Source organism: Thunnus albacares, chromosome 8 (assembly GCF_914725855.1).
Source record: "Thunnus albacares chromosome 8, fThuAlb1.1, whole genome shotgun sequence".
Classification (NCBI taxonomy): Eukaryota; Metazoa; Chordata; class Actinopteri; order Scombriformes; family Scombridae; genus Thunnus; species Thunnus albacares.
In genome coordinates this window covers 35335629-35360351 of record NC_058113.1, presented here as the reverse complement: position 1 = coordinate 35360351, position 24723 = coordinate 35335629, and the positions used below count along the sequence as shown (strand labels likewise).

Sequence of the window (24723 nt, the reverse complement as noted above, 5' to 3'; positions counted from 1 at the left end):
CTTATTGAATTTAGATGCACCACCGCGCACAGCAAGAGAAAAGGAAAGTTTATCTCAAAAGTTACTTCCTGCTGTAAAGAAATTACCTGAAAACATCCTGTAAACACTCTGTGGGCCAATGAATGGATGAAATAACACTACAGCCACAAACACACGTCATTGGGATGGAAGTTCTTTAGCATGAGTGAAAAAGACACAAAGTTCACAATTTGTTAAACCTTTAAGTCCAAAAAAAAAATCTTATTTAAGACTTAGTGTATGAACGTGTGTGAACGTGTGTGAACGGGTGAATGTGACATGTAGTGTAGACTAGAGAGGCACTATATAAACGCCAGCCCACGAATATAAGAGGTGGTCATTTGAACAGGAAATGATCTCAGACCTTCTGTCAGCTGCACAGGAAGTGTCCGTCCTCTAACACCCCCCCCCCCCCTCCACCCCCCCAGGAACCCCCTGGTGAAGCTTCCTTCCTGTCTGTTATTACACAGAAAGTGAAGCTGCGTGTTTTAGTGAACTAATATTCAGACGTGATGGTGTGAAGCTGAAACAGTTTCTCTGCTCCTGTTTGTATCAAACAACCGTCAGGATCAGTTTGTGCAGCTCAGAACAGAATGAAACTAATTAATCACATGATTAATGATGAACTTAATAACCACATTCAGTCAGATGTTCAGTTACTGAGACTCAAACACAGACTTTTCTTCTCCACATCAAACTAAACATTATTTTCATTTTCATCAGTTAATAAGCAGATTATTCTCTGGATTCATGTTTTGTCAATAAAATGTCAGAATATAGTAAACAAATGCAAAGGTCAGTTTTACAGCTGCAACAGTTATTTTCATTATCAATTAATCTGCAGATTAATCATTTAGTTTATGAAATGTTAAAAAATTGCCTTCATATTACGTTTTTATTCACTTTGTCTGTCTATTGACTAATTGATTAATCAAAGTCATCGAGGTAAATGACAGCGTTCTTGTTACAAAGTCGTCCACCAGGTGTTGCTTGTCTGTGATTGGCCGGTGCAGCGTCTTGTCAGGTGACGTCACAGATACAGTTGAATTGTTTTAGCTGAGCTCTCTGCGTCGACTCCATTCAGACGGACGAGAGGACGGAGGTTCAGCTCTGATACAAATCAGCTGATATCAGGAGTATCAGTGTAGATGCCAAAATAAGGCTGAGGTCATTTAGAAACATTTAAAGTATAGAAACCAGTTTATTGTTCAACTGTTAAAGGATCCATATAAAGACTGACGATATCTTTTAGAAGAACAGTGTACAGTGAACTCTTCTGGAGGGATGAACATCATCGTACATAAAGATCTTCCTCATGTGGTGTTGTGATGATGGTGGTGGAGAGCGCTGTCTAATAGGTCTAGATCATTTGGACATATTTTGGATTTTCTTATCTCGAAGGGAAGAAGGAGCTTAATGCCGTTATCAGGCGCTGCAGCGCTCCTCCGCAGGTTTGTGCCATCGTGGGATTATTTATTAGTAATCGCTGTGAAACAGTCAGAAAATAACGTTTTATTGATCTGATTCAGCAGCTTCCTCACTAACGTTACCAGCGCTCCCTCTCCTCATCGCTCGACCACCGCTTCTCCCTCTCGTCTGTTTGAAATGAGTCGGGAAGCCGTCAGCAGAGCCGAACTTTACTGTTCACGTTATCAAACGAAGAGAAATGTCCTCCCCTCTTCCTAGTAATGTTTCTGTCATACAGCAGGCTGCACAGCGTTACAGGCTGCGTTTCTCCAAAAGTTGATTCTGGTTCATCTTTCTGGCTGCGGCCCCCGCAGCCCCCCCCCCCCTCCCCCGCAGCCTCAACGCACAGCAGGTCAGCTGCCAGCTGGTTATCTGAGGGCGGGAACGAGAAATTAATTTTCTCTCAGTGAAAAACGTCGTCTCCTCGACGTTTATGACAAACTGCCGATAACGAGACGCAGCAGCGAAACAACAAGCGTTTAAACAGTCAATAAAGTTCAGTAAATAGTGAAGCTGCCCGTTTCTTTACTTTATGTTCATGTAGTAAATATATAAATATCAATTAGATGGTAATCTGCATGAGAAATTAAGAAAAAGAAACAAAATTGGTTATAATAATCATCTGCTAATAATGATCAATTGTCTTGTTTGCACTTTGCAGCTAAATGTAACAGGCTGCTATTGTTTGTTTGATTTTGTGAATAGAAGGAGGAATTTAAGTTATTTGAGGTTTTACACTAAAGTTTATCTTTGCAATCATTTGATTTTGATTTTCTGCCTCAAACATCCTGAATCACTCTGGTTTAAACAGCTTTTAACAAACCTGCAGCGGAGGAGAGTCGGCTGGTTCATGGTGTGAAACATGAAACCAAACTGTCAAAAAATGGCTACAAATGTGACAAACATGTTTAACTACATCAGTCAAACTTCATCATCATCATCATCAGAGTTCCAGTATGTCGAGAACAGCTTCAGATGACTCGCAGGTTTTTAAAATGTGAGAGAAAACACACAAACGCTGCTGCAGCTTCACTAACATAACAACTCCAACTCCCAGGAGGCTTTGCTTCAGGCGGGCTGTCCCATCAGGTAACCGTGGTAACAGGTGGGTGTTGATTCTGCTTTTGTTTTCTCAAAAGAGGACGGAAAGGGTGTGTGTGTGTGTGTGTGTGTGTCCCACCCATACCATACATCCAGACTCTGCTGATGGAAACCAGTCTGAGCACAGCCTGCATAGGTCCAGAACACCAGTAACACACCAGAACAACACCAGTAACACACCAGATAATAAAAGTACACCACCAGTATCAAACTACTATACAAACAAATAAGCAGACCGGTGATGCACCAGTTATACATAAATACACACACCAGTAACAATGACCTTTGACCTGTTGGAGATAAGAGGTTTCTGACCTGTAGGGCTTCAGTCAGGCTCCTCCTCTGTCCGTCCATCAGGACGAAGGGACGAGTCGTCTCCAGCGGGGGACGCCACTTCCTCTCCACACCTGAGGACAGACACACAGTTAGCTGCTGGGAACACTGGGAACACTGGACACTGAGAACACTGTAAACACTGGGAATACTGAGAACACTGGGAACATTGGGAACACTGGAAACACTTTGAACACTGGGAACACTGGGAACACTGAGAACACTGAGAACACTGGGAACACTGGGAACACTGGGAACACTGGGAACACTGGGAACACTTTGAACACTGGGAACACTAAGAACACTGAACACTGGGAACACTGGGAACACTGGTAACACTGGTAACACTTTGAACACTGGGAACACTGGAAACACTGATCACTGGGAACACTGGTAACACTAAGAACACTGAACACTGGGAACACTGGAAACACTGATCACTGGGAACACTGGGAACACTGAACACTGAACACTGGGAACACTGAACACTGGGAACACTGAACACTGGGAACATTGGAAACACTGATCACTGGGAACACTGGAAACACTGATCACTGGGAACACTGAACACTGGAAACACTGAACACTGGGAACACTGGGAACACTGGGAACACTGGGAACACTGAACACTGGGAACACTGAACACTGGGAACACTGAACACTGGGAACACTGGGAACACTTTGAACACTGGGAACACTGGTAACACTGGTAACACTAAGAACACTGAACACTGGGAACACTGATCACTGGGAACACTGGTAACACTAAGAACACTGAACACTGGGAACACTGGAAACACTGATCACTGGGAACACTGGGAACACTGAACACTGGGAACACTGGGAACACTGGGAACACTGAACACTGGAAACACTGAACACTGGAAACACTGAACACTGGGAACACTGAACACTGGGAACACTGAACACTGGGAACACTGGTAACACTAAGAACACTGAACACTGGGAACACTGGGAACACTGGAAACACTGATCACTGGGAACACTGGTAACACTAAGAACACTGAACACTGGGAACACTGGAAACACTGATCACTGGGAACACTGGGAACACTGAACACTGGAAACACTGAACACTGGGAACACTGATCACTGGGAACACTGGGAACACTGGGAACACTGAACACTGAACACTGGGAACACTGAACACTGGGAACGCTGGGAATACTGGAAACACTTTGAACACTGGGAACACTGATCACTGGGAACAGTGAACACTGGGAACACTGGAAACACTGATCACTGGGAACACTGAACACTGAACACTGGGAACACTGAACACTGGGAACGCTGGGAATACTGGAAACACTTTGAACACTGGAAACACTTTGAACACTGGGAATGCTGGGAACACTGAACACTGGGGACACTGGGAACACTGGGAATGCTGGGAATGCTGGGAACACTGAGAACACTGGGACACTGAACACTGGGAACGCTGGGAATACTGGAAACACTTTGAACACTGGGAACACTGGGAATGCTGGGAACACTGAACACTGGGGACACTGTGAACACTGGGAATACTGGGAATGCTGGGAACACTGAATACTGGGGACACTGGAAGATTGTGAACACTGGGAATACTGGGAATGCTGGGAACACTGAATACTGGGAACACTGGAAGATTGTGAACACTGGGAATACTGGGAATGCTGGGAACACAAGCTGCTACAGTGTCACAGCAGAGAGACACAGACACACAGTGACGTCAGATTAGACTGGGGTCAAAGGTCACATGCACATCCTTCCTTTAATCATTCAGGTTTAGCTATTACCTGAATATTACCTGAACATTACCTGAACTGTGTTACCTGAACATTACCTGAACATTACCTGAACTGTGTTACCTGAATATTACCTGAACATTACCTGAACTCTGTTACCTGAACTCTGTTACCTGAATATTACCTGAACATTACCTGAACACTGTTACCTGAACTCTGTTACCTGAACTCTGTTACCTGAATATTACCTGAACATTACCTGAACACTGTTACCTGAACTCTGTTACCTGAACTCTGTTACCTGAATATTACCTGAACATTACCTGAACACTGTTACCTGAACTCTGTTACCTGAATATTACCTGAACATTACCTGAACTCTGTTACCTGAACTCTGTTACCTGAATATTACCTGAACATTACCTGAACACTGTTACCTGAACTCTGTAACCTGAACATTACCTGAACTCTGTTACCTGAACTCTGTTACCTGAATATTACCTGAACATTACCTGAACTCTGTTACCTGAACTCTGTAACCTGAACATTACCTGAACATTACCTGAACTCTGTTACCTGAACTCTGTTACCTGAATATTACCTGAACATTACCTGAACACTGTTACCTGAACTCTGTAACCTGAACATTACCTGAACTCTGTTACCTGAACTCTGTTACCTGAATATTACCTGAACATTACCTGAACATTACCTGAACTCTGTTACCTGAACTCTGTAACCTGAACATTACCTGAACATTACCTGAACATTACCTGAACTCTGTTACCTGAACTCTGTAACCTGAACATTACCTGAACATTACCTGAACTCTGTTACCTGAACTCTGTTACCTGAATATTACCTGAACATTACCTGAACACTGTTACCTGAACTCTGTTACCTGAACATTACCCGAACTCTGTTACCTGAACATTACCTGAACGTTACCTGAACTCTGTAACCTGAACATTACCTGAACATTACCTGAACTCTGTTACCTGAACTCTGTTACCTGAATATTACCTGAACATTACCTGAACACTGTTACCTGAACTCTGTTACCTGAACATTACCCGAACTCTGTTACCTGAACATTACCTGAACGTTACCTGAACTCTATTACCTGAACTCTATTACCTGAACTCTGTTACCTGAACTCTGTTACCTGAACATTACCTGAACATTACCTGAACATTACCTGAACTCTGTTACCTGAACTCTGTTACCTGAACATTACCTGAACTCTGTTACCTGAATATTACCTGAACATTACCTGAACGTTACCTGAACTCTGTTACCTGAACATTACCTGAACGTTACCTGAACTCTGTTACCTGAACATTACCTGAACGTTACCTGAACTCTGTTACCTGAACATTACCTGAACGTTACCTGAACTCTGTTACCTGAACATTACCTGAACATTACCTGAACTCTGTTACCTGAACATTACCCGAACTCTGTTACCTGAACATTACCTGAACATTAACTGAACGTTACCTGAACTCTGTTACCTGAACATTACCTGAACATTACCTGAACTCTGTTACCTGAACATTACCCGAACTCTGTTACCTGAACTCTGTTACCTGAGCATTACCTGAACTGTTACCCGAACTCTGTTACCTGAACATTACCTGAACTCTGTTACCTGAACTGTTACCTGAACTCTGTTACCTGAACATTACCCGAACTGTTACCTGAACTGTTACCTGAACTCTGTTACCTGAACTCTGTTACCTGAACTCTGTTACCTGAACATTACCTGAACTCTGTTACCTGAACATTACCTGAACTCTGTTACCTGAACATTAACTGGCTCAGAATATATCTGTGGCTCAAACTAAACAACCGTGAAATGATGATCACCTAGGAAACAGACAACAGGTAGAGGAGCCTGAGGCCCAAAATGAAGCTGTTTCCTGTACCTGACACCCCTACAGCCTAACCTCAAATGTAAAACAGCAGATGTATGTTAACTGTCAATGTTCCAAACTTTGTGTTGTAAGTGACAAACAAAGAAATGTCATATTCTTATACAACGCCAGCAAGATGTTCTGGCGGATCACCATATATGGGTGAGAGAAAGTTACAAGACTGGGGGAAGGAATATAAAAAGTAAAGACAAGAAAGCCAAGGGGCCTTTTCTTGGAAGCTATTCTTGGGGTTGCGACATAACGTCTTTTTGCCAGTTTGCCTATTTTGCATTTTTATAACTTCTATAACTTCTTTAAGTCCTAGAGAGGGTCTTTTCTTGTTTGCATTTTTATACTCAAGTTTTTCTATTCTCCTTTTTATATTTTGTATTACTCACTTTTGTAAAAACCAAATAAAACTGGTTTGCGTTGTTATACACTCCAACCAAACTTCCTCACTTGTGCACATCTCTGAGGTCCTCTCATGGTCCCCAAGGTGAGCAGACACCCCCCTGAGGTATGGCTGACTTGAGTTTTGAATTTGTTTATATTGTGACGGCCCTCTGGCTTGCCATGGCCCTGAGGTTTGAGTCTTGCCTTGGGCTGCTGTGTTTGTTTTGTCCCTTTAGGTGCAGGTAGGCAGAGATTCAATTAATCCAACTGGGTGCACCTGGCCAGTCCGTCCAGAAGGCATTTAGGATCAGCCATTTCATTCCTTGCTCCCTGACTTCATCGCTGGCTCTCCCCCAGAAACCACGTTTCTTTTGTTAGGTTTCTGTTGCATTTCTCTTTGGTTTACACTCTACAACATTACACATCCACACACCAACACTACTGATCTACTGATTGACCACTTTACACATTAGATTACTACTTTGTTGTAATTTCTTTTAAAATAAATATAATTGATTGATTTTTACGTACAACCGTTTGTATCTTCCTGTTTTTGTCACGGCCTAAGAGCCGGGTCGTAACAATATTAAAAATGTATAATGAGATTCTGCTGAGGATAAACGTGCAAAGTTTATTAATTATCAGATCTGGAAAGGTTTAGAGATGTATTCTGTGATCAACGTGATGCACCTGTGATATAGGTATTATATCAATAAAGTGTCAGACTGAAGGTTTTATTATATTTGTTTAATTGGCTAAACTGGCATCAAAGCCACCCTGTAAAACCAGGGCAAGTGCCCTCAGACCATCAGAGTGGGCCTCCTCCAGTGTTGACCTGTTAGAAGGCTCTCGGAGTACTTTCAACACCTATTTGCACCCACACACCTGCGTTGTGACCCGGCTGTCAGGACATACTTGACTAAATAGGCCCGTTAGTGCAGTTCAATGACATCATCAGGCTGAACTCTGGTTCCCTAAGCAGGCTAAGATGGTCTCGCATGTAGATTTTGGGACCCTGTTCGATACCTCGGTCAGAGGTAGAGGACAGCTTGTTAGTGTTTTGTCCAATCGATTGTCAGGTAACCATTACAAGCTGAACAGACACATCAAGTTATGGAAGCTACTTTAATGAGAAAGGTCTGTCAGAAACGCACCAAGCTATCGCAAGAACACTGGTGGGTGATGTTTTCAGTAGTGCTGGATGAGACCACAGACATAAGTAACAGTAAGCGACTCATTACATATGTCATGTAAATAGATAACAACAAGACTAAAACAAATTGTTCAAGAACTCTGAAATTGTAGATGGAAGAGCAGACAATTTTTGTATTTTTCAATAACTCTGCTGTCAGAAGTAACAAGCTGCATGAATTACAGAAACAACTGAAGTTCACCCAGACACATACAGTGAGATGCTGCCAGTTCACAGTGATTATCGGTGTAGATCACTGAAAGCTGTGAGAGACATCCAGGAGCACACGGCCGCCTCCAACACTCACGACTCTGACAAAGCCAATGGTTGAAGGTACCAAAGAGGCCCTGAGAGAAATAATAGTCCTCGCTGTTATTGTTAGCACTCTTCATGCTAACAAGTTTAAAGGTGACAAACCTTTTGACTTCCAGACTCAAAAACCAGCCTTTGATGACATGAAGGGCAGGTATGAAGGATCCTTGATAGATGACATTGACAGAAGATGGTTTACTATTTGGAACCAAAAAAGTCATTGTAACAAACAGTCCTCTGAGAATTATTCTCTCTACGGTTCAGAGAAACTAGAAAACCTACTGACACACTTCTCATGTGATGGAAGTGCAGAGAAGCTCAGTCAGAGTTTGCACTGCTGAAGCAGGTCAAGGTTTCTTGTGATACACTTCATTTTCCTTCCAACAGTTTGCAGAGACTGTGTTGCACGAACATATCGGTGTATTCACTGACACTGAGAAACTCTTTAAGATAACTATGATCATACCAATTACAAGAGTGTCATGTGAACATAGATTCAGCACAGAAGACAGGATTAAAACTAAATTCAGAAATTCACTGAGTGATACAAACCTCACCAATCTGATGCTCATTTCAGAGCAGTTTGATTTTAACAGAGCTGCTATCAAGTGGAAAGAGATGAAGCAGAGGAGACAGCGTGCAGGGAAAGAATAGAGGATGAAGACGACAGAGAAGAGGAAGACACTGACAGAAAGACCAAAGACATTGATGCAACTCAAAGAGACGAGAAGGAGAAAGAGACAAATCACAGCAGTGAATAAGTTCAGAGAATCAGAGGAATAAACAAAATAAGACCTGTAGTTACGCTCACCAGTAGTTTCCCCCCACGGCTACAGCTGTATAAACTAACTAAACTAAACTAACTAACTAACTGACTAACTAACTAACTAACTAACTAACTAACTCACTAACTAACTGACCCCACAATGTGTATAAACCCCCCATATGAAGCATTTAAGGGGGGAATTCCCCCCATTTTGAAAAATGAAGTTCAGGCCCTGATTCTATTACCTGAACTCTGTTACCTGAACGTTACCTGAACGTTGTAACCGTGAAAGTTACGTGAGCGTTACCTGACACCGTCGCGGTCAGACTTTCGGTCCCGTCCGTTGGTCCGTCGTGCGGTGCGTTCAGGGACCTGCCGGCCGTGAACGCATCCCGGCCGCTGAGCAGCAGCAGCACCAACAGTCCGGTGGCTCCACTCATCGTCTCTGCGTCACCGGTTACCGGCAACAGGTCGCTGCTGTGTGTCCCGTCTCCCTGTTATTTCACCGTGGCGGAGCTCCACACAAAGTCCATGTTTCTTGTTTTCCCGGTAACATCCAGAGAATGGAGCTGCTGTACCGCAGGACAGGCGGAGAAGTGACCGTTAATACAGCGGTCCGGTCCGGTATCTGCCGTTAGCGCCGGCGGGACCGGTCGGCTGCTGCCGGGAGTGTTCGGTTTATCCGCCCCGAGAGGCCTGAAGGCAGCTTATTACCGCAGGACACCGGACCGCCCGTGTTTATACCGGGAACTAACGGAGACGTCATCGAGCCGCGTAAAGTTAACGGAGTGAGCGAGGACACCGAAGCACCGCGGCTCAGCCTTCAAAATAAAGGTCGGTGAACGAGTGTCACGTCTGAAAGCATCAATCACCAATAACCAATCAATCAAAGGTGTTATTGATGAAAGCAATTTAAATGAATTAACGGAGTTATTGATGAAGGAGACTATAGATTATTATTTCTCAGGTTAAATATATGTTGTGAGGCTTTTGTTAACGTCTTTAACATTTAACAAATAACTTCAATAAAACACAATAAAAACATAGTTTTCATATTTTAACTTCACCACGTGAACTTCAGTCAGTGAGGGATTAAATTAACAACCTGCTAATAACACAATTAACCTGCACTAACACATCTAACAACAACAATCCACAGCTGATATATGGATATATGATCCATAATCAATAGAACTGCATTTGTTTATTTCCATGAAAAATGTTTTATAAAAATCCCTTTTATTGTGGGAAAAAATAACCGGATGTAGTATTGACATGTGACTGCCTTGACACATTTATTAAACAAGCACGCGTACAGAGGCGCGCGCACATCGAGAGTTCCTCAGTGGATTTAACTGTTTCCTCTGATCAGTTCAGCTGATTTATATATCAGATATATATATTTTGGACCCTACTGTACATATTATATACATATTATATACATACTGTACATATTATATACATATTATATACATACTGTACATATTATATACATACTCTATATATACTCTATATATACTGTATATAAAGACGTTTTTCTATCAGATGTGCGTCCACAGTTTGAGCAGGAAAATATTATATATTAATATTTAATTAATCTTACTTTGTTGTTTTAAATTTAAATTTTACTGAAACGTGTTTCCGATATTTCATTTAGAGCTGCACTTATTATTTTCATCATCAGTTAAACTTCAGTCTATTTTATAGATTATTGATTAACAGTTTTGTGTGTGAAGCTCGTTCTCATCTCTCACAGCCCAAACACACTGAATCATTAAACATCAATATAATAATAAATGTTCAACATATACAGATTATTTCACTGTTGATTGATTGATCGACTAATTATTGCAGCTGGAGTTTAATCCTGACAGCTGCAGCGCCAGCGGCCCCTGGTGGCCCCTGACCATTATATTATATCATATTACATTACATTATATTACATTGCATTGCATTGCATTGCATTATATTATATTATATTACATTACATTATATTACATTGCATTGCATTGCATTGCATTATATTATATTATATTACATTACATTATATTACATTGCATTGCATTGCATTGCATTGCATTATATTATATTATATTATATTATATTATATTATATTACATTGCATTGCATTATATTATATTATATTATATTATATTATATTATATTATATTATATTATATTATATTACATTACATTACATTACATTATATTATATTATATTATATTATAAATAGAGGTAAATAAAGATACATAAAGGTAAATAAAGACACATAAAGGTAAATAAAGACACATAAAGGTAAATAAAGACACATAAAGATAAATAAAGATACATAAAGGTAAATAAAGATACATAAAGATAAATAAAGATACATAAAGATAAATAAAGACACATAAAGGTAAATAAAGACACATAAAGATAAATAAAGACACATAAAGGTAAATAAAGATACATAAAGGTAAATAAAGACACGTAAAGATAAATAAAGATACATAAAGATAAATAAAGACACATAAAGATAAATAAAGACATATAAAGGTAAATAAAGACACATAAAGATAAATAAAGATACATAAAGATAAATAAAGATACATAAAGATAAATAAAGACATATAAAGGTAAATAAAGATACATAAAGATAAATAAAGATACATAAAGATAAATAAAGATAAATAAAGACATATAAAGGTAAATAAAGATACATAAAGATAAATAAAGATACATAAAGATAAATAAAGATAAATAAAGACATATAAAGGTAAATAAAGACACATAAAGATAAATAAAGATACATAAAGATAAATAAAGATACATAAAGATAAATAAAGACATATAAAGGTAAATAAAGACACATAAAGATAAATAAAGACACATAAAGGTAAATAAAGATACATAAAGGTAAATAAAGATACATAAAGATAAATAAAGATACATAAAGGTAAATAAAGATACATAAAGGTAAATAAAGACACATAAAGATAAATAAAGATACATAAAGGTAAATAAAGATACATAAAGGTAAATAAAGGTAAACATCGTCTGATCACCTGGAGGATCACAGGTGGGCGGGGTCAGAGCAGGTAGTGATGACATCACCAGGGAGCACTGATGCAAACTAATCAGCTTGTCATCAGATTAAACTCAAACTGTGAATGAAGGAGGATCAGCTGATTACATAATGATCTGATCATGTGATCACACACAGCACTGCATGTTCAGTTAGCTGATGAATGAATGTATTGATTATATATTGATTATATATTGATTATATATTGATTCTCAGGTGGACTCTGCACCTGAATCCTCATATCATCACCTCCTCCATCACCTCACTTCTTCCATCACCTCCTCCATCACCTCCTCCATCACTTCCTCCATCACCTCATCCATCACCTCCTCCATTACCTCCTCCATTACCTCACCTCCTCCATCACCTCATCCATCACCTCCTCCATCACCTCCTCCATCACCTCATCCATCACCTCATCCATCACCTCATCCATCACCTCACCTCCTCCATCACCTCCTCCATCACTTCCTCCATCACCTCCTCCATCACCTCACCTCCTCCATCACTTCCTCCATCACCTCCTCCATCACCTCCTCCATTACCTCACCTCCTCCATCACCTCCTCCATCACTTCCTCCATCACCTCCTCCATCACCTCACCTCCTCCATCACCTCCTCCATCACTTCCTCCATCACCTCCTCCATCACCTCACCTCCTCCATCACCTCCTCCATCACTTCCTCCATCACCTCCTCCATTACCTCACCTCCTCCATCACCTCCTCCATCACTTCCTCCATCACCTCCTCCATCACCTCACCTCCTCCATCACCTCCTCCATCACCTCCTCCATCACTTCCTCCATCACCTCCTCCATCACCTCACCTCCTCCATCACCTCCTCCATCACCTCCTCCATCACTTCCTCCATCACCTCACCTCCTCCATCACCTCCTCCATCACTTCCTCCATCACCTCTTTCATCACCTCACCTCCTCCATCACCTCCTCCATCACCTCCTCCATCACCTCTTTCATCACCTCACCTCCTCCATCACCTCCTCCATCACCTCTTTCATCACCTCACCTCCTCCATCACCTCCTCCATTACCTCCTCCATCACCTCCTCCGTCACCTCCTCCATCACCTCACCTGCTCCATCACCTCCTCCATCACCTCCTCCATCACCTCACCTCCTCCATCACCTCCTCCATCACCTCTTTCATCACCTCCTCCATCACCTCACCTCCTCCATCACCTCCTCCATCACCTCCTCCATTACCTCACCTCCTCCATCACCTCCTCCATCACCTCCTCCATTACCTCACCTCCTCCATCACCTCACCTCCTCCATCACCTCATCCATCACCTCCTCCATCACCTCCTCCATCACTTCCTCCATCACCTCCTCCATCACCTCCTCCATCACCTCCTCCATCACCTCACCTCCTCCATCACCTCCTCCATCACCTCCTCCATCACCTCCTCCATCACTTCCTCCATCACCTCCTCCATCACCTCACCTCCTCCATCACCTCCTCCATCACTTCCTCCATCACCTCCTCCATTACCTCACCTCCTCCATCACCTCCTCCATCACCTCATCCATCACCTCCTCCATCACTTCCTCCATCACCTCCTCCATTACCTCACCTCCTCCATCACCTCACCTCCTCCATCACCTCCTCCATCACCTCCTCCATTACCTCACCTCCTCCATCACCTCACCTCCTCCATCACCTCCTCCATCACCTCCTCCATTACCTCACCTCCTCCATCACCTCCTCCATCACTTCCTCCATCACCTCCTCCATTACCTCACCTCCTCCATCACCTCCTCCATCACTTCCTCCATCACCTCCTCCATCACCTCACCTCCTCCATCACCTCCTCCATCACCTCCTCCATCACTTCCTCCATCACCTCCTCCATCACCTCACCTCCTCCATCACCTCCTCCATCACCTCCTCCATCACTTCCTCCATCACCTCACCTCCTCCATCACCTCCTCCATCACTTCCTCCATCACCTCTTTCATCACCTCACCTCCTCCATCACTTCACCTCCTCCATCACCTCCTCCATCACCTCTTTCATCACCTCACCTCCTCCATCACCTCCTCCATCACCTCCTCCATTACCTCCTCCATCACCTCCTCCGTCACCTCCTCCATCACCTCACCTCCTCCATCACCTCCTCCATCACCTCCTCCATCACCTCACCTCCTCCATCACCTCCTCCATCACCTCTTTCATCACCTCCTCCATCACCTCACCTCCTCCATCACCTCCTCCATCACCTCCTCCATTACCTCACCTCCTCCATCACCTCCTCCATCACCTCCTCCATCACCTCCTCCATTACCTCACCTCCTCCATCACCTCACCTCCTCCATCACCTCCTCCATCACTTCCTCCATCACCTCCTCCATCACCTCCTCCATCACCTCATCCATCACCTCCTCCATCACCTAATCCATCACCTCCTCCATCACCTCCTCCATCACCTAATCCATCACTTCCTCCATCACCTCCTCCATCACCTCCTCCATCACCTCATCCATCACCTCCTCCATCACCTAATCCATCACCTCCTCCATCACCTCCTCCATCACCTCCTCCATCAGTCTGAGGGTGGTAGACTGATGTCAGTTTGTGTGACAGCTGATTTGCAGGAGCATCTGTGGGAAGGATGTAGTCCAGTATTTCCCATCATTCCTTAAAGGAAGGAGCTGCAGCCACCTTAAAACAAGTAAGTAGACTTTTCTGCTGGAGCTCCTGGAGAAGGAACCCGTTAAATCCATCCCCAACGTTTCCCTGTTGGGGATGGATTTAACGGTAACACTGCTTGTTGTAGTTTTCCTGCTGTCTTGAGGCTTTCAGGTTTGTAAAGTTGGCAGACTTTACAGATGTCAGTTTTGGCCAGTAAACAAGAATCTGCATCCTTCGGTAGGTTTTGTATCTTCCCAGATGGCTGCAAGAGGATGTAGATGGAATGATGTGAGAAGCTGTGCTGGAAAGCTCTCAGGTACGTAAATCTGGTGCACTGCTGGTACAGTGATGGGTTGTGCTGAGGTCAAGGGGTGTGATGGTTGACAGAGTGTTTGAGTTGATTCTCCTTTGGTTTTTTGTTTGTTTAGTTGTTTTTTTCTGCTGGTCATATTGTGTTTGGCTCAGTTTGTCCTTCTCCAGCTGTTGTCCCAACCTGAGCAGCTCCTTCACTGTCTTCACCCTGCTGCAGTTAGCTGGTGGTTTTATGACTTCTTCTGTAATGTCTGGTTTCCAATGGCAGCACAAAGAACAGTACATTAAAGGATTAAAACAAAGGAAAAGTATCATAGTATAACATAAGACATAACTATGCACATAATCATATAACAATATAACATACTGTGTATCGTGAGGGTATAAATTTCCATTACAACAGCAAGTTTATTTATATTGACATTAAGCAGCTGTTAGCAGCTTTTAGCTGCTTCTGGCCTCTGATTGGATGATTCAACATTTAATTATTAAACTTCCCCCCACAGAGCAGCTCAGCAGCTAGTTAGCAACATGCTATATGTTACCGTTCTGAGGACCAGGTGAGCTATCAGACATTCTTCTGATTGGCTGAAGAAGAATCGATGGACAAGTGCAGGCAGGACGGTCAGACTGATTCTCTCCACAGCTGGACAGGTGAGACAGAGACAGACAGGTGACTCTGTACAACAACACAAATGCTAACGGCTATCCAGGTTCTATCAGTGAGAATTAAAAACAGCAGCAGAAGAAGAAGCTTCCTGTCTATGACTCACTGCTGCGAGCAGCTGATCGTCCCATCATGCTCTGCTGCTTCAGGTGGGTCAGGTGTGTCTGGTAAACTCAGTAAAGTCACATGATGTTGTTTGTCAGTTGGAGCTTCTAGAAGCTTCAGTGACATTTCGGTTTCTATGGTTACAGGAAAACAAATCAGCCTGAGTGAAGCGGGCAGAAAACACAGGTGAAGAAAGGAGAAAACACCTGATGAAAGCTGAGGTCAGAGTTCAGCTGGGAGGAGGCGGAGTCACAGCGCTGACCAGGTAACACACAGGTGACAGACAGCTGATCAGCTAGCAGAGACGTAGCGTTACATGCTAACAGTTTTTTTTAATTGAAGATCATCAAGGCATATAAACCATAACGAAAGTAAACACCTCTTAACATACAAGGCACATTACGTAACTTAAATTATATAAAATAATAATATAACATATATAATAGAAAACATAAAATAAATAAACATTTAAAAAACAAATGACTGTAATAATAATGATCAGTCTGATAGTCTCTAACCCTAACCCAGTCTCCAGAGGTCATCATGTATTTTCAGTTCTTCAGAAGCTCTGAGGAGAGACTTTGCATGTTTTCCTTTCATTCGTCTTTAAAGGGATAGTTTGTATGTTTTGAAGTGGGATTGTATGAGGTGGGTGTCCATAGTCAGTGTGTTACCTGCTGGAGATGGGTGGCGGCACGCTCCCAGTTTGGAGAAGCAGGTAGGAGTACTGTGAATGGGAAACCAGCACCTAAAAAAATCAACATCAGTTTGAGTGTCGCTATATAATATTTTCAGCGCTTCATCTCATCAGCCTTTTCCTTTGGCACTACATTTTCTCAACCGTAGAACTTCTGTATTCCTTCGCATGCTGAGCACTGATTTATGTTGCAGCAGCACTTTGCTTCCATGCTGGTACTCCTGCCTGCTTCTCTAAACTGGGGGGTGCTGATCCAAATCTACTGCAGGTAATACACTGGTTATGGATAACTACCTCATGCAACCCTGCTTCACAAAATATGAACTATCCTTTTAAGTAGTAAGATGATTGTCCATGAGGTCCTTTCTAAAAACTGAAAAAAGGGTTTAATTTCGAGACGACTGAATCCTTTCCCCAAAGCATAAATTGAAAACATTGTGCGACTCTTTAATTTCTGTTGAGCAACACTTCTCAGAAGTGTTGAGCGACCTGCCATAAGTCAGCCTTCCTTTAATGCCCTTCATGTTAATACCAAACAGTGTTTTCTCTGCTGAGAGGAGCAGCCAGACCTGCAAATCCTCACAAACCCTAACCCTAACCCTAACCCTAACCCTGGACAAACAGACAATCAGTAGTTTCAGTTTCAGTCTCACAAAAGCTGCAGTTATTGTGAGTCTCAGTCTCAGCGGTTCATTGGATGGATGGATTGTCTTGTGGCTTACAGGATCAGGGTTAGAGTCAGTTAGTTCTCCATCTCTTAATGTCTGTCCCTGAAAACAGTTGGATGATGGAGTTTCTATTTGATCGTATTGGTTCAATATATTGTTCAGGTGATTACATTTGAATTATTCTCAGCCAGAAAATCATGACCATTAAATCGATCACACATGACTGTTTATCTGTGTTTTGGACTTTGGTCTGAAACAGCGATCGCTTTGATCACTTTCTCAAGCTGAGCACTGAGTGTTTTCAGAACATAGCCAGTATCACAGATCATTAGTTAGATGTGTTATTGACCAGAGATGCTGTAGAGTAGTAGAGAGAGATTTTCCATCACATAGCACGTGTTTGATGTGGGGTGAAGTTATGCGTAAACATGAGTTTCCAGCAGTACCTGTCTGTGAAATGAGACAGTTTGAGAACTGTAATGGTTTCTGTCTGTTCTAACTGACACCTGGCAGGCGGCTGTCCTCTACCTCTGACCGAGGTATCCAATGGATCCCCAAAATCTACACACTTAGCCTGCTGACCAATATTCAGCCTGGCTTCTATAATCACCAGCTGCCGTTGTATCAACATGTTTTAGGCCTATTATGTCAGGAATGCCTGACAGCCGGATAGCAACAGAATGTCTGTGTAAACTAGGTGTTTGGAGGTACTGATGACCCTGTAACAGGCTGTCAGATGAGGGCACTCAGCCTCAGAGCACTGACATCTTATTCAGATAAGCTTAACCTTAACTAGTATTCTGAAAATATGCAACAACTTCAAGAACATCAGAATATCAACAACAAACAGAGCTCCAAACACATCAATGACTTCAAACAATGCATTATTATCCTTAGCAATTTTCCACCATTGATTTCAGAGAATAAATGAATATAAAGGTTTTATATGTAGAATTGTGAAGCAATTTACATGTATTAATGTTTTTTATTGCCAATGAGTGAACTGGTAGCAATGGCAGAGCAATAGTGAATGTCATAAAGTAACATTTGTTTACCAACTGAATACTGAAATGATTTTCCATCAGACTTTGAAAACTCTAAGTTTTTACTACACATCCATCAGTTACTGCGATGTGCCTTACCCAGCCATCTAGCTGGCTTGATTTTCAGCCACAGTTGTTCTCTTGCCTGCCAATCCTCCTTCTTAAATCCTGCACGAAGTGAAGACCTTGTTCCTTACACACAGGTGAGTCTTTGGTTGGTTCTATACTGCAAACTGCATGATTACCTGGCGACTCCATCCTCCATCGACAACATCTACAATCTTTTCATTCCATTGTGAGGTTTCCTTCTTGTTCCTTGAGACCTGAGAGTCTCCAGTTCCAACGGCGTTGTTACACTTCTACTTTGAGCACTCTTTCTTTTAGTGCAGCATTTTCTTTTTTTAAGGTCTGAATGTTCTTGTTCCAGCGCTTCCACACTGGACTTGCATTTGATTCCAACTGAATCCAGATCCACATGTTGTCCCACCTTGCTGGCAAACATTTCCCAAAATCTTCCACCTTGTTATCCAGATCTCTGATGGCAGCTAAAACATCAACTCAGTCTCTGCTGCCTCTTGTGCTCGAGCCACTAGTGCTAGCTATGCTTGACTTCGAAGTTGCCATAGCAACCAGCCACAGCCACAGCTGCAGCACTTGTAGCATAGTTGTGGAATGCTAACTTGTTTTCCATGTTAGCGTAAGCTATCCTGAGTGCAGGGAAATCATTATTGTTGCTAACTGATGTTGTCTTTATTGGACTTCTTTGTTCTTCGTAGAATTACAACGATGTCGGTGAATTGTAGAAAGTTGAATTATGAGATTTGGGTCAAAGTTTGGGACCAAACGAATGGAGCTTAAAACTGATTGCGTGCCCTGTCCACCATCTTGCTGGCAGTCCCCACATGTTAACACAGTGGTGTTTCCCTCCACAGATCAGCAGGACACCGTCGTCTCAGCGGAAGGGGGAAGGTCAGAGGTCACCTGATGGAGGCAGGGCGGAGCCTGGTGGCATTTGTCTGCGGGCTGCTGTTGGCGTCTCTGTATGGCGTCATGGTGCTCTTCCTGCAGAAGCAGCCGCTATGGCTGTGCGTGTACAGCACACTGGCTGTCGCCTTCATGGCGGCATTCGGGATGGGGCTGTCTGCTGACATCCGGGCCGACATCATGGTCATGCTGCCCTCGCTGTGCTCAGGTGAGTCACCTGTCAGGTTTCACACAGATCCCTTCCTCCAGGTGGAGACTGTAGCATGACGTCAGGACGCGTTTAGTTTACACACAGTGGGAGGCGGGGCTACACATAGAGGCACAGCTACATACAGTGGGAGGCGGGGCTACCGTACACATAGATGTGATCAGCCAATCAGTGTGTGTGTGTTCCAGCTCAGGGGAGGAGCTTCCTGCTATTCCTCAGCGTGTCATTGCTGCTCGCCGCTCCACTCAGCAACACGCTGGAAAACACAGAACGAGCTGCTGCAAGCCTGCTGTGTGGAGCCGAGCTGGCAGCCAATCAGACGCAGGAGCTGCTGCAGCGAGCAGCCACGCCCCTCTTCTGTAAGACCCGCCCACTTCAGAGGACACAACTGCAAATACTGCAAATACTGCAAATACTGCAAATACTTGATACTTCAAAAAATACTGCTGTTACTGCTGAAATTATTGCATTTTTGTGTTTGTTTTTGTGTTCATGTTTAGTTTCAGTCTACATTTAAAAATGTGACCAACCAGCAACAGCAAGTTTACGTGTTTCAGTGTCTGAAGCTTCTGTCGCTGTTCCTGTTGCAGCGGTGTTGGACAGAATCATAGAGATCAGCAGTAACGCCGTCTTAGTGGCAGGAAGAGTTCACAACCTCATCCATGCTCTGACTGACAGCGTCCGCCATGTTGGTGAGAACCTTTCATATCTTATGTGCAGTTTGTCTTCAGGCAGCTTTGCTCTGCTGTTTTATGGAGGCACTGCTGTTGCCCGGGAGACGGCTGCACCAGAAAGACTGAAGTCTGGGAACAAACCTTAAAGTCTGAAACATGATTGGCCGCAGTTTACTTACCAACACTGAACACTGTTTGTGTGGATACATTTAGGCAAGTATACAGTAAATCCTCCTGCACAGTGTATTTACCTCTGACCTCTGACCTCTGACCAGCTCGCACTCTTAGGAACGTTCTGCACTTCCTGGTGGACATCGGAGACGTGTGCAACGCCAAATTGGGCTCTCCGTACAGGAAGTGCCGGGCGGTATTCGCTGAGGCTCGAGCCGACTGCTCCGACCTGCTGGGAGAGTTCAACTTCCTTTGTGACATCATCGACGGCTTCCTGCCGCTCTGCCAGCTCGCCCGTGGTACGTTCACTGACACTATGTGCTGGGAGGACTTTAAAGGAGCATTACACTGATTCACACATGAACGCGAGTTTACTTCTCATGTTTGTTCAGCCTGTGAAAGCTGTATGATGTCATCTGTGGCCTGATGATGTCACAGTGATGTCATGTTCTACTGAAAGAGACTTTTCAATTTGATTCAGTTCAATTCAACAGGCGTCATTGGCGTGACATCTGACATGTGCTGCCAAAGCACAATTATGATTATGAAAGACAATGTTTAGGAATAAAATTAACAAACATCTTAACAAAGGTCCTCTTCCACGGAGCCGCCATGTTTCTACAGTAGCCCAGAATGGACAAACCAAACAATGGTTCTTGAGCCATCGCAGGTTCTCCCACACACTCAGAATGAGGGGGGGGGGGGCACCTTCACTGCTACATACCACTAAATCCTACACACTGGTCCTTTAACATAAAATAAAAGATGTTAACAGTGGGGATAAAACAAGACAGCCATTAATCCATAAATAAAAAGGAGATGGTGGCAGTAAGTAGAACGTGTTACAACTATATTAATAAATGTCTATCTGTCTGTATGTCGATATCTTACTGGATGTCTCTTTGTTATGGCAGGAAATGTCATATTTAGCAGCCAACACTTTCCCCCAGAACGACGGCTCAGTTCTTCCTTTCTGTCAGACTTCAGGATTCCTCCCTCATATCTGTCTCAGTCTTTATATCGTGTTAGAAAGTGTAATTGTGTCGTGACAGCACAGCCTGTCGTCTCTGGGCAGGTCTGCCTGTGTCGGTCCTTCTCTGTTGCAGCACTATGGTCACTCAGTCTGAACACTGTTGGTGTTTCTCAGGTTCTCAGCAGTTCCTGTGGTTCGGTAGTCTGCCACAGTGTGCTGTCTGTTTAGGTGGTGAGCGTGTAATATCGTTCCAATCAGTGATGTCTCTTTCTTTAGTTATAATTAGGTCTGATTGAGAGTGTAACTGCTCTGAGGTCAGCTGGGGTTTGTGATGTCAGAAGGTGAAAGGTCAGCCAGCTTCAGCACCAGTTGGCTGAGGGGATTCCTCTCTATGTTCAACTCTTGGCAGGCAGGAGCTTTATAACTGTAACAGGCAGCGTTGCTCTTCTTAATATGGCTCCAGAATCTTTTCTGAATACTAGAAGTAAAGGACATTGACCTCATTCAGCCCTGCATGCAGAGTTTGGGGGTTTTCTTTGTACTTGGACAATACTTTTGCAGAACTCTGCATGCAGGGTTTCAGTCATTTTGTAGTAAGGGGCCCCATTTCTCACTGCCATACAATGCAGTCGATTCTATAACTGATTTAAATGTTTTGAGCCATGTTTTAATTTGAATTTGGATTTGAAGAGAATGCTTGATGGCATAGAAAGCCGTCTCTTTGAGTTCCTTCACAGCAGAGCAGACATTTCCTGTGGAAACATTTGTAAACCTCGGTAAGTTTAGGTATCTGTTTGTTCTATGTGGGTCCCACCTATTTAAATGTTGGGTCATTTCTCTGTAACCTTGATCTTTTTTGGAAGGTGATAATTTGTCTTCTTCATGTTGACTGTCGGGTCCAGGTGTGACAGTACTAATGGAGAAGCTCCAGGCTCTGCTGATGACCTTCTTTAGTAGGAAACAGTATGACCAGGTCATCTGCATAAAACACACACTTGATTCCTGAGTCTTGAAGACTGAGACCAGGTGCTGCCGATTGTTCTAATAACAATGTCAGTTCATTAATATCAGTATTGAAGAGGGTGGGCTGAGGTTGCAGCCGTGCTTCACCCCTCTACCCTGTGGGAAGAAGTCGGTGTGTTCATCTCCAATTCTGACAGCCAACATGTTATTTTCATATATTGATTTAATTACATTAAAAGACTTCCCCCCTATACCACTTCCTGTTAGTTTAAACAGTAATCCCTCAGGCCAGACTGAATCAAAAGCATGTATGAATTGTGTCTTTATTTTGATTGACATATTTATCAGTTAGTGTGCGGAGGATGAAACTGTTGTCAGCTGTTCTATAATTTGGAAGGAATCCAATCTGACTTTTGTTTAAGTCACTGTTCTCATCTTTTCCATTTGTCGCTGCTGTAAGAGTTTCTGCTGCAGCTCCACCTCTAACTGGATGAAGTGCTCCTTCAGGTCCGTAAAGCAGGTCTGATGTGGACCAGTGATACCGGTGCATTATGGGAAATTTAGGATCCTTTTCCTTTCTTTAACAAACCGTCTTCCTGTTTGTGAGCAAGATTTCACAAAAAGAGAATCTCAGAATAAAGTCTAATCTGATTCATCTGTTAATTATGAGATTAAAACACAACTTGACTGATTTAATTCATTTTATAATATATAAAATAAATTATATGTAATATATAAACTAAAATAAAATGTAAAATAACCAACAGATTAATCAGTAATTAAAACAATCATTAGTTGCAGATTTTAGAAATACTGACGTCAAATGAGCAAAATATTACACAATTTATTTCATTATTAATTTAATTTAATACATTTTGTTATTTAAATTACACATTTTCAAGTTTTTAAGATATTTAGTCAAAAATGAATCAGAATCAGCTTTAAAAACTCCAACATGAGTAACTGCAGAATGACTTCCTCTTGATTTGATTACAGACATATTAAATATGAATATTAAAAGATGCCCCGGTCATCTTTTATAAACGTATTTTCTCTGTCTGCCTCCTTCAGTGGGCGAGCTCTTCTGCATCATCCCGTCCTACATCGCCAGCGTTCTGAAAACTCGTCTGGCAGCTCGTGAGTTCTTTATTTCTCTGTTTCAAGCTTTATAAACTGTCAGCAGGCCGCTGAGTCTGACTCTTCTTTCAGCCACCATCGCAGCATTTGAGCAAATGAAGCGGGAGTTTAACTTCAACATCTCGGCCTCTGTGACCTTTGACCTGGACGCCAACAGCAGCCGTTCTCTGCAGCAGGTGACCCAGGACATCATGGAGGAGGTGTCATCAGAGCTTCAGGTGTTTCAGAAGCTGAGCAAGCCGCTGGCATATGGAGGCCTCGTCCTGCTTGCCTGCTCCTTCCTGAGGTCAGTCCACACGCTTCAGTTACCTTCATCTACACGCTTCAGTTACCTTCCTCTACACGCTTCAGTTACCTTCCTCTACACGCTTCAGTTACCTTCATCTACACGCTTCAGTTACCTTCCTCTACATGCTTCAGTTACCTTCATCTACACGCTTCAGTTACCTTCATCTACACGCTTCAGTTTCCTTCATCTACATGCTTCAGTTTCCTTCATCTACATGCTTCAGTTTCCTTCATCTACACGCTTCAGTTACCTTCATCTACATGCTTCAGTTACCTTCATCTACACGCTTCAGTTACCTTCATCTACACGCTTCAGTTACCTTCATCTACATCCTTCAGTTACCTTCATCTACATGCTTCAGTTACCTTCATCTACATGCTTCAGTTACCTTCATCTACACGCTTCAGTTTCCTTCATCTACACGCTTCAGTTACCTTCATCTACATGCTTCAGTTTCCTTCATCTACACGCTTCAGTTACCTTCATCTACATGCTTCAGTTACCTTCATCTACACGCTTCAGTTACCTTCATCTACACGCTTCAGTTACCTTCATCTACATCCTTCAGTTACCTTCATCTACATGCTTCAGTTACCTTCATCTACATGCTTCAGTTACCTTCATCTACACGCTTCAGTTACCTTCATCTACACGCTTCAGTTACCTTCATCTACATCCTTCAGTTACCTTCATCTACATGCTTCAGTTACCTTCATCTACATGCTTCAGTTACCTTCAACCACACGCTTCAGTTACCTTCAACCACACGCTTCAGTTACCTTCATCTACATGCTTCAGTTACCTTCATCTACATGCTTCAGTTACCTTCATCTACACGCTTCAGTTACCTTCATCTACACGCTTCAGTTA

At 42.8% G+C, this 24723-nt stretch overlaps 2 protein-coding genes and 1 long non-coding RNA gene across 21 annotated transcripts in view; 1 reads left to right on the top strand and 2 right to left on the bottom strand.

Moving 5' to 3' along the window:
- adam15 (ADAM metallopeptidase domain 15) overlaps window positions 1-9686 on the bottom strand; it is a 44922-nt gene extending 35236 nt beyond the window's left edge. For all 3 annotated transcript variants that reach the window (XM_044358183.1, XM_044358184.1, XM_044358185.1), the window contains exons 1-2: window positions 9554-9686; window positions 2902-2993 (exon numbers count right to left, since the gene is read on the bottom strand). In XM_044358183.1, the coding sequence (XP_044214118.1) occupies window positions 2902-2993; window positions 9554-9686 (225 nt within the window). The remainder of the gene's footprint in view (window positions 1-2901; window positions 2994-9553) is intronic.
- LOC122986798 lies at window positions 4057-9547 on the bottom strand. 16 transcript variants are annotated; one of them, XR_006404381.1, is made up of 5 exons: window positions 9361-9547; window positions 6224-9329; window positions 6163-6174; window positions 5988-6127; window positions 4057-5940 (listed from the first exon to the last, which is right to left on the bottom strand). It is a non-coding gene; the product is annotated as an uncharacterized LOC122986798 (long non-coding RNA). The 16 variants fall into 16 exon arrangements; XR_006404375.1 differs by having other exon boundaries at window positions 4057-4729; window positions 4766-5940; window positions 5988-9329; XR_006404377.1 differs by having other exon boundaries at window positions 4057-4754; window positions 4827-5940; window positions 5988-9329.
- Window positions 9687-9991: 305 nt separating the features above from the next.
- The window catches only part of dcst2 (DC-STAMP domain containing 2), a 27288-nt gene continuing 12556 nt past the window's right edge, over window positions 9992-24723 (top strand). Inside the window, exons 1-11 of one of the 2 annotated variants that reach the window (XM_044358186.1) lie at window positions 9992-10080; window positions 14915-15002; window positions 15204-15278; window positions 15781-16090; window positions 16193-16311; window positions 19387-19646; window positions 19835-20005; window positions 20237-20338; window positions 20596-20790; window positions 23499-23564; window positions 23637-23850. In XM_044358186.1, the coding sequence (XP_044214121.1) occupies window positions 16256-16311; window positions 19387-19646; window positions 19835-20005; window positions 20237-20338; window positions 20596-20790; window positions 23499-23564; window positions 23637-23850 (1064 nt within the window). In that variant the 5' untranslated portion in view covers window positions 9992-10080; window positions 14915-15002; window positions 15204-15278; window positions 15781-16090; window positions 16193-16255. Of the gene's footprint in view, window positions 10081-14914; window positions 15003-15203; window positions 16100-16192; window positions 16312-19386; window positions 19647-19834; window positions 20006-20236; window positions 20339-20595; window positions 20791-23498; window positions 23565-23636; window positions 23851-24723 lie in introns of both variants that reach the window. The other variant, XM_044358187.1, reaches the window with a different exon arrangement.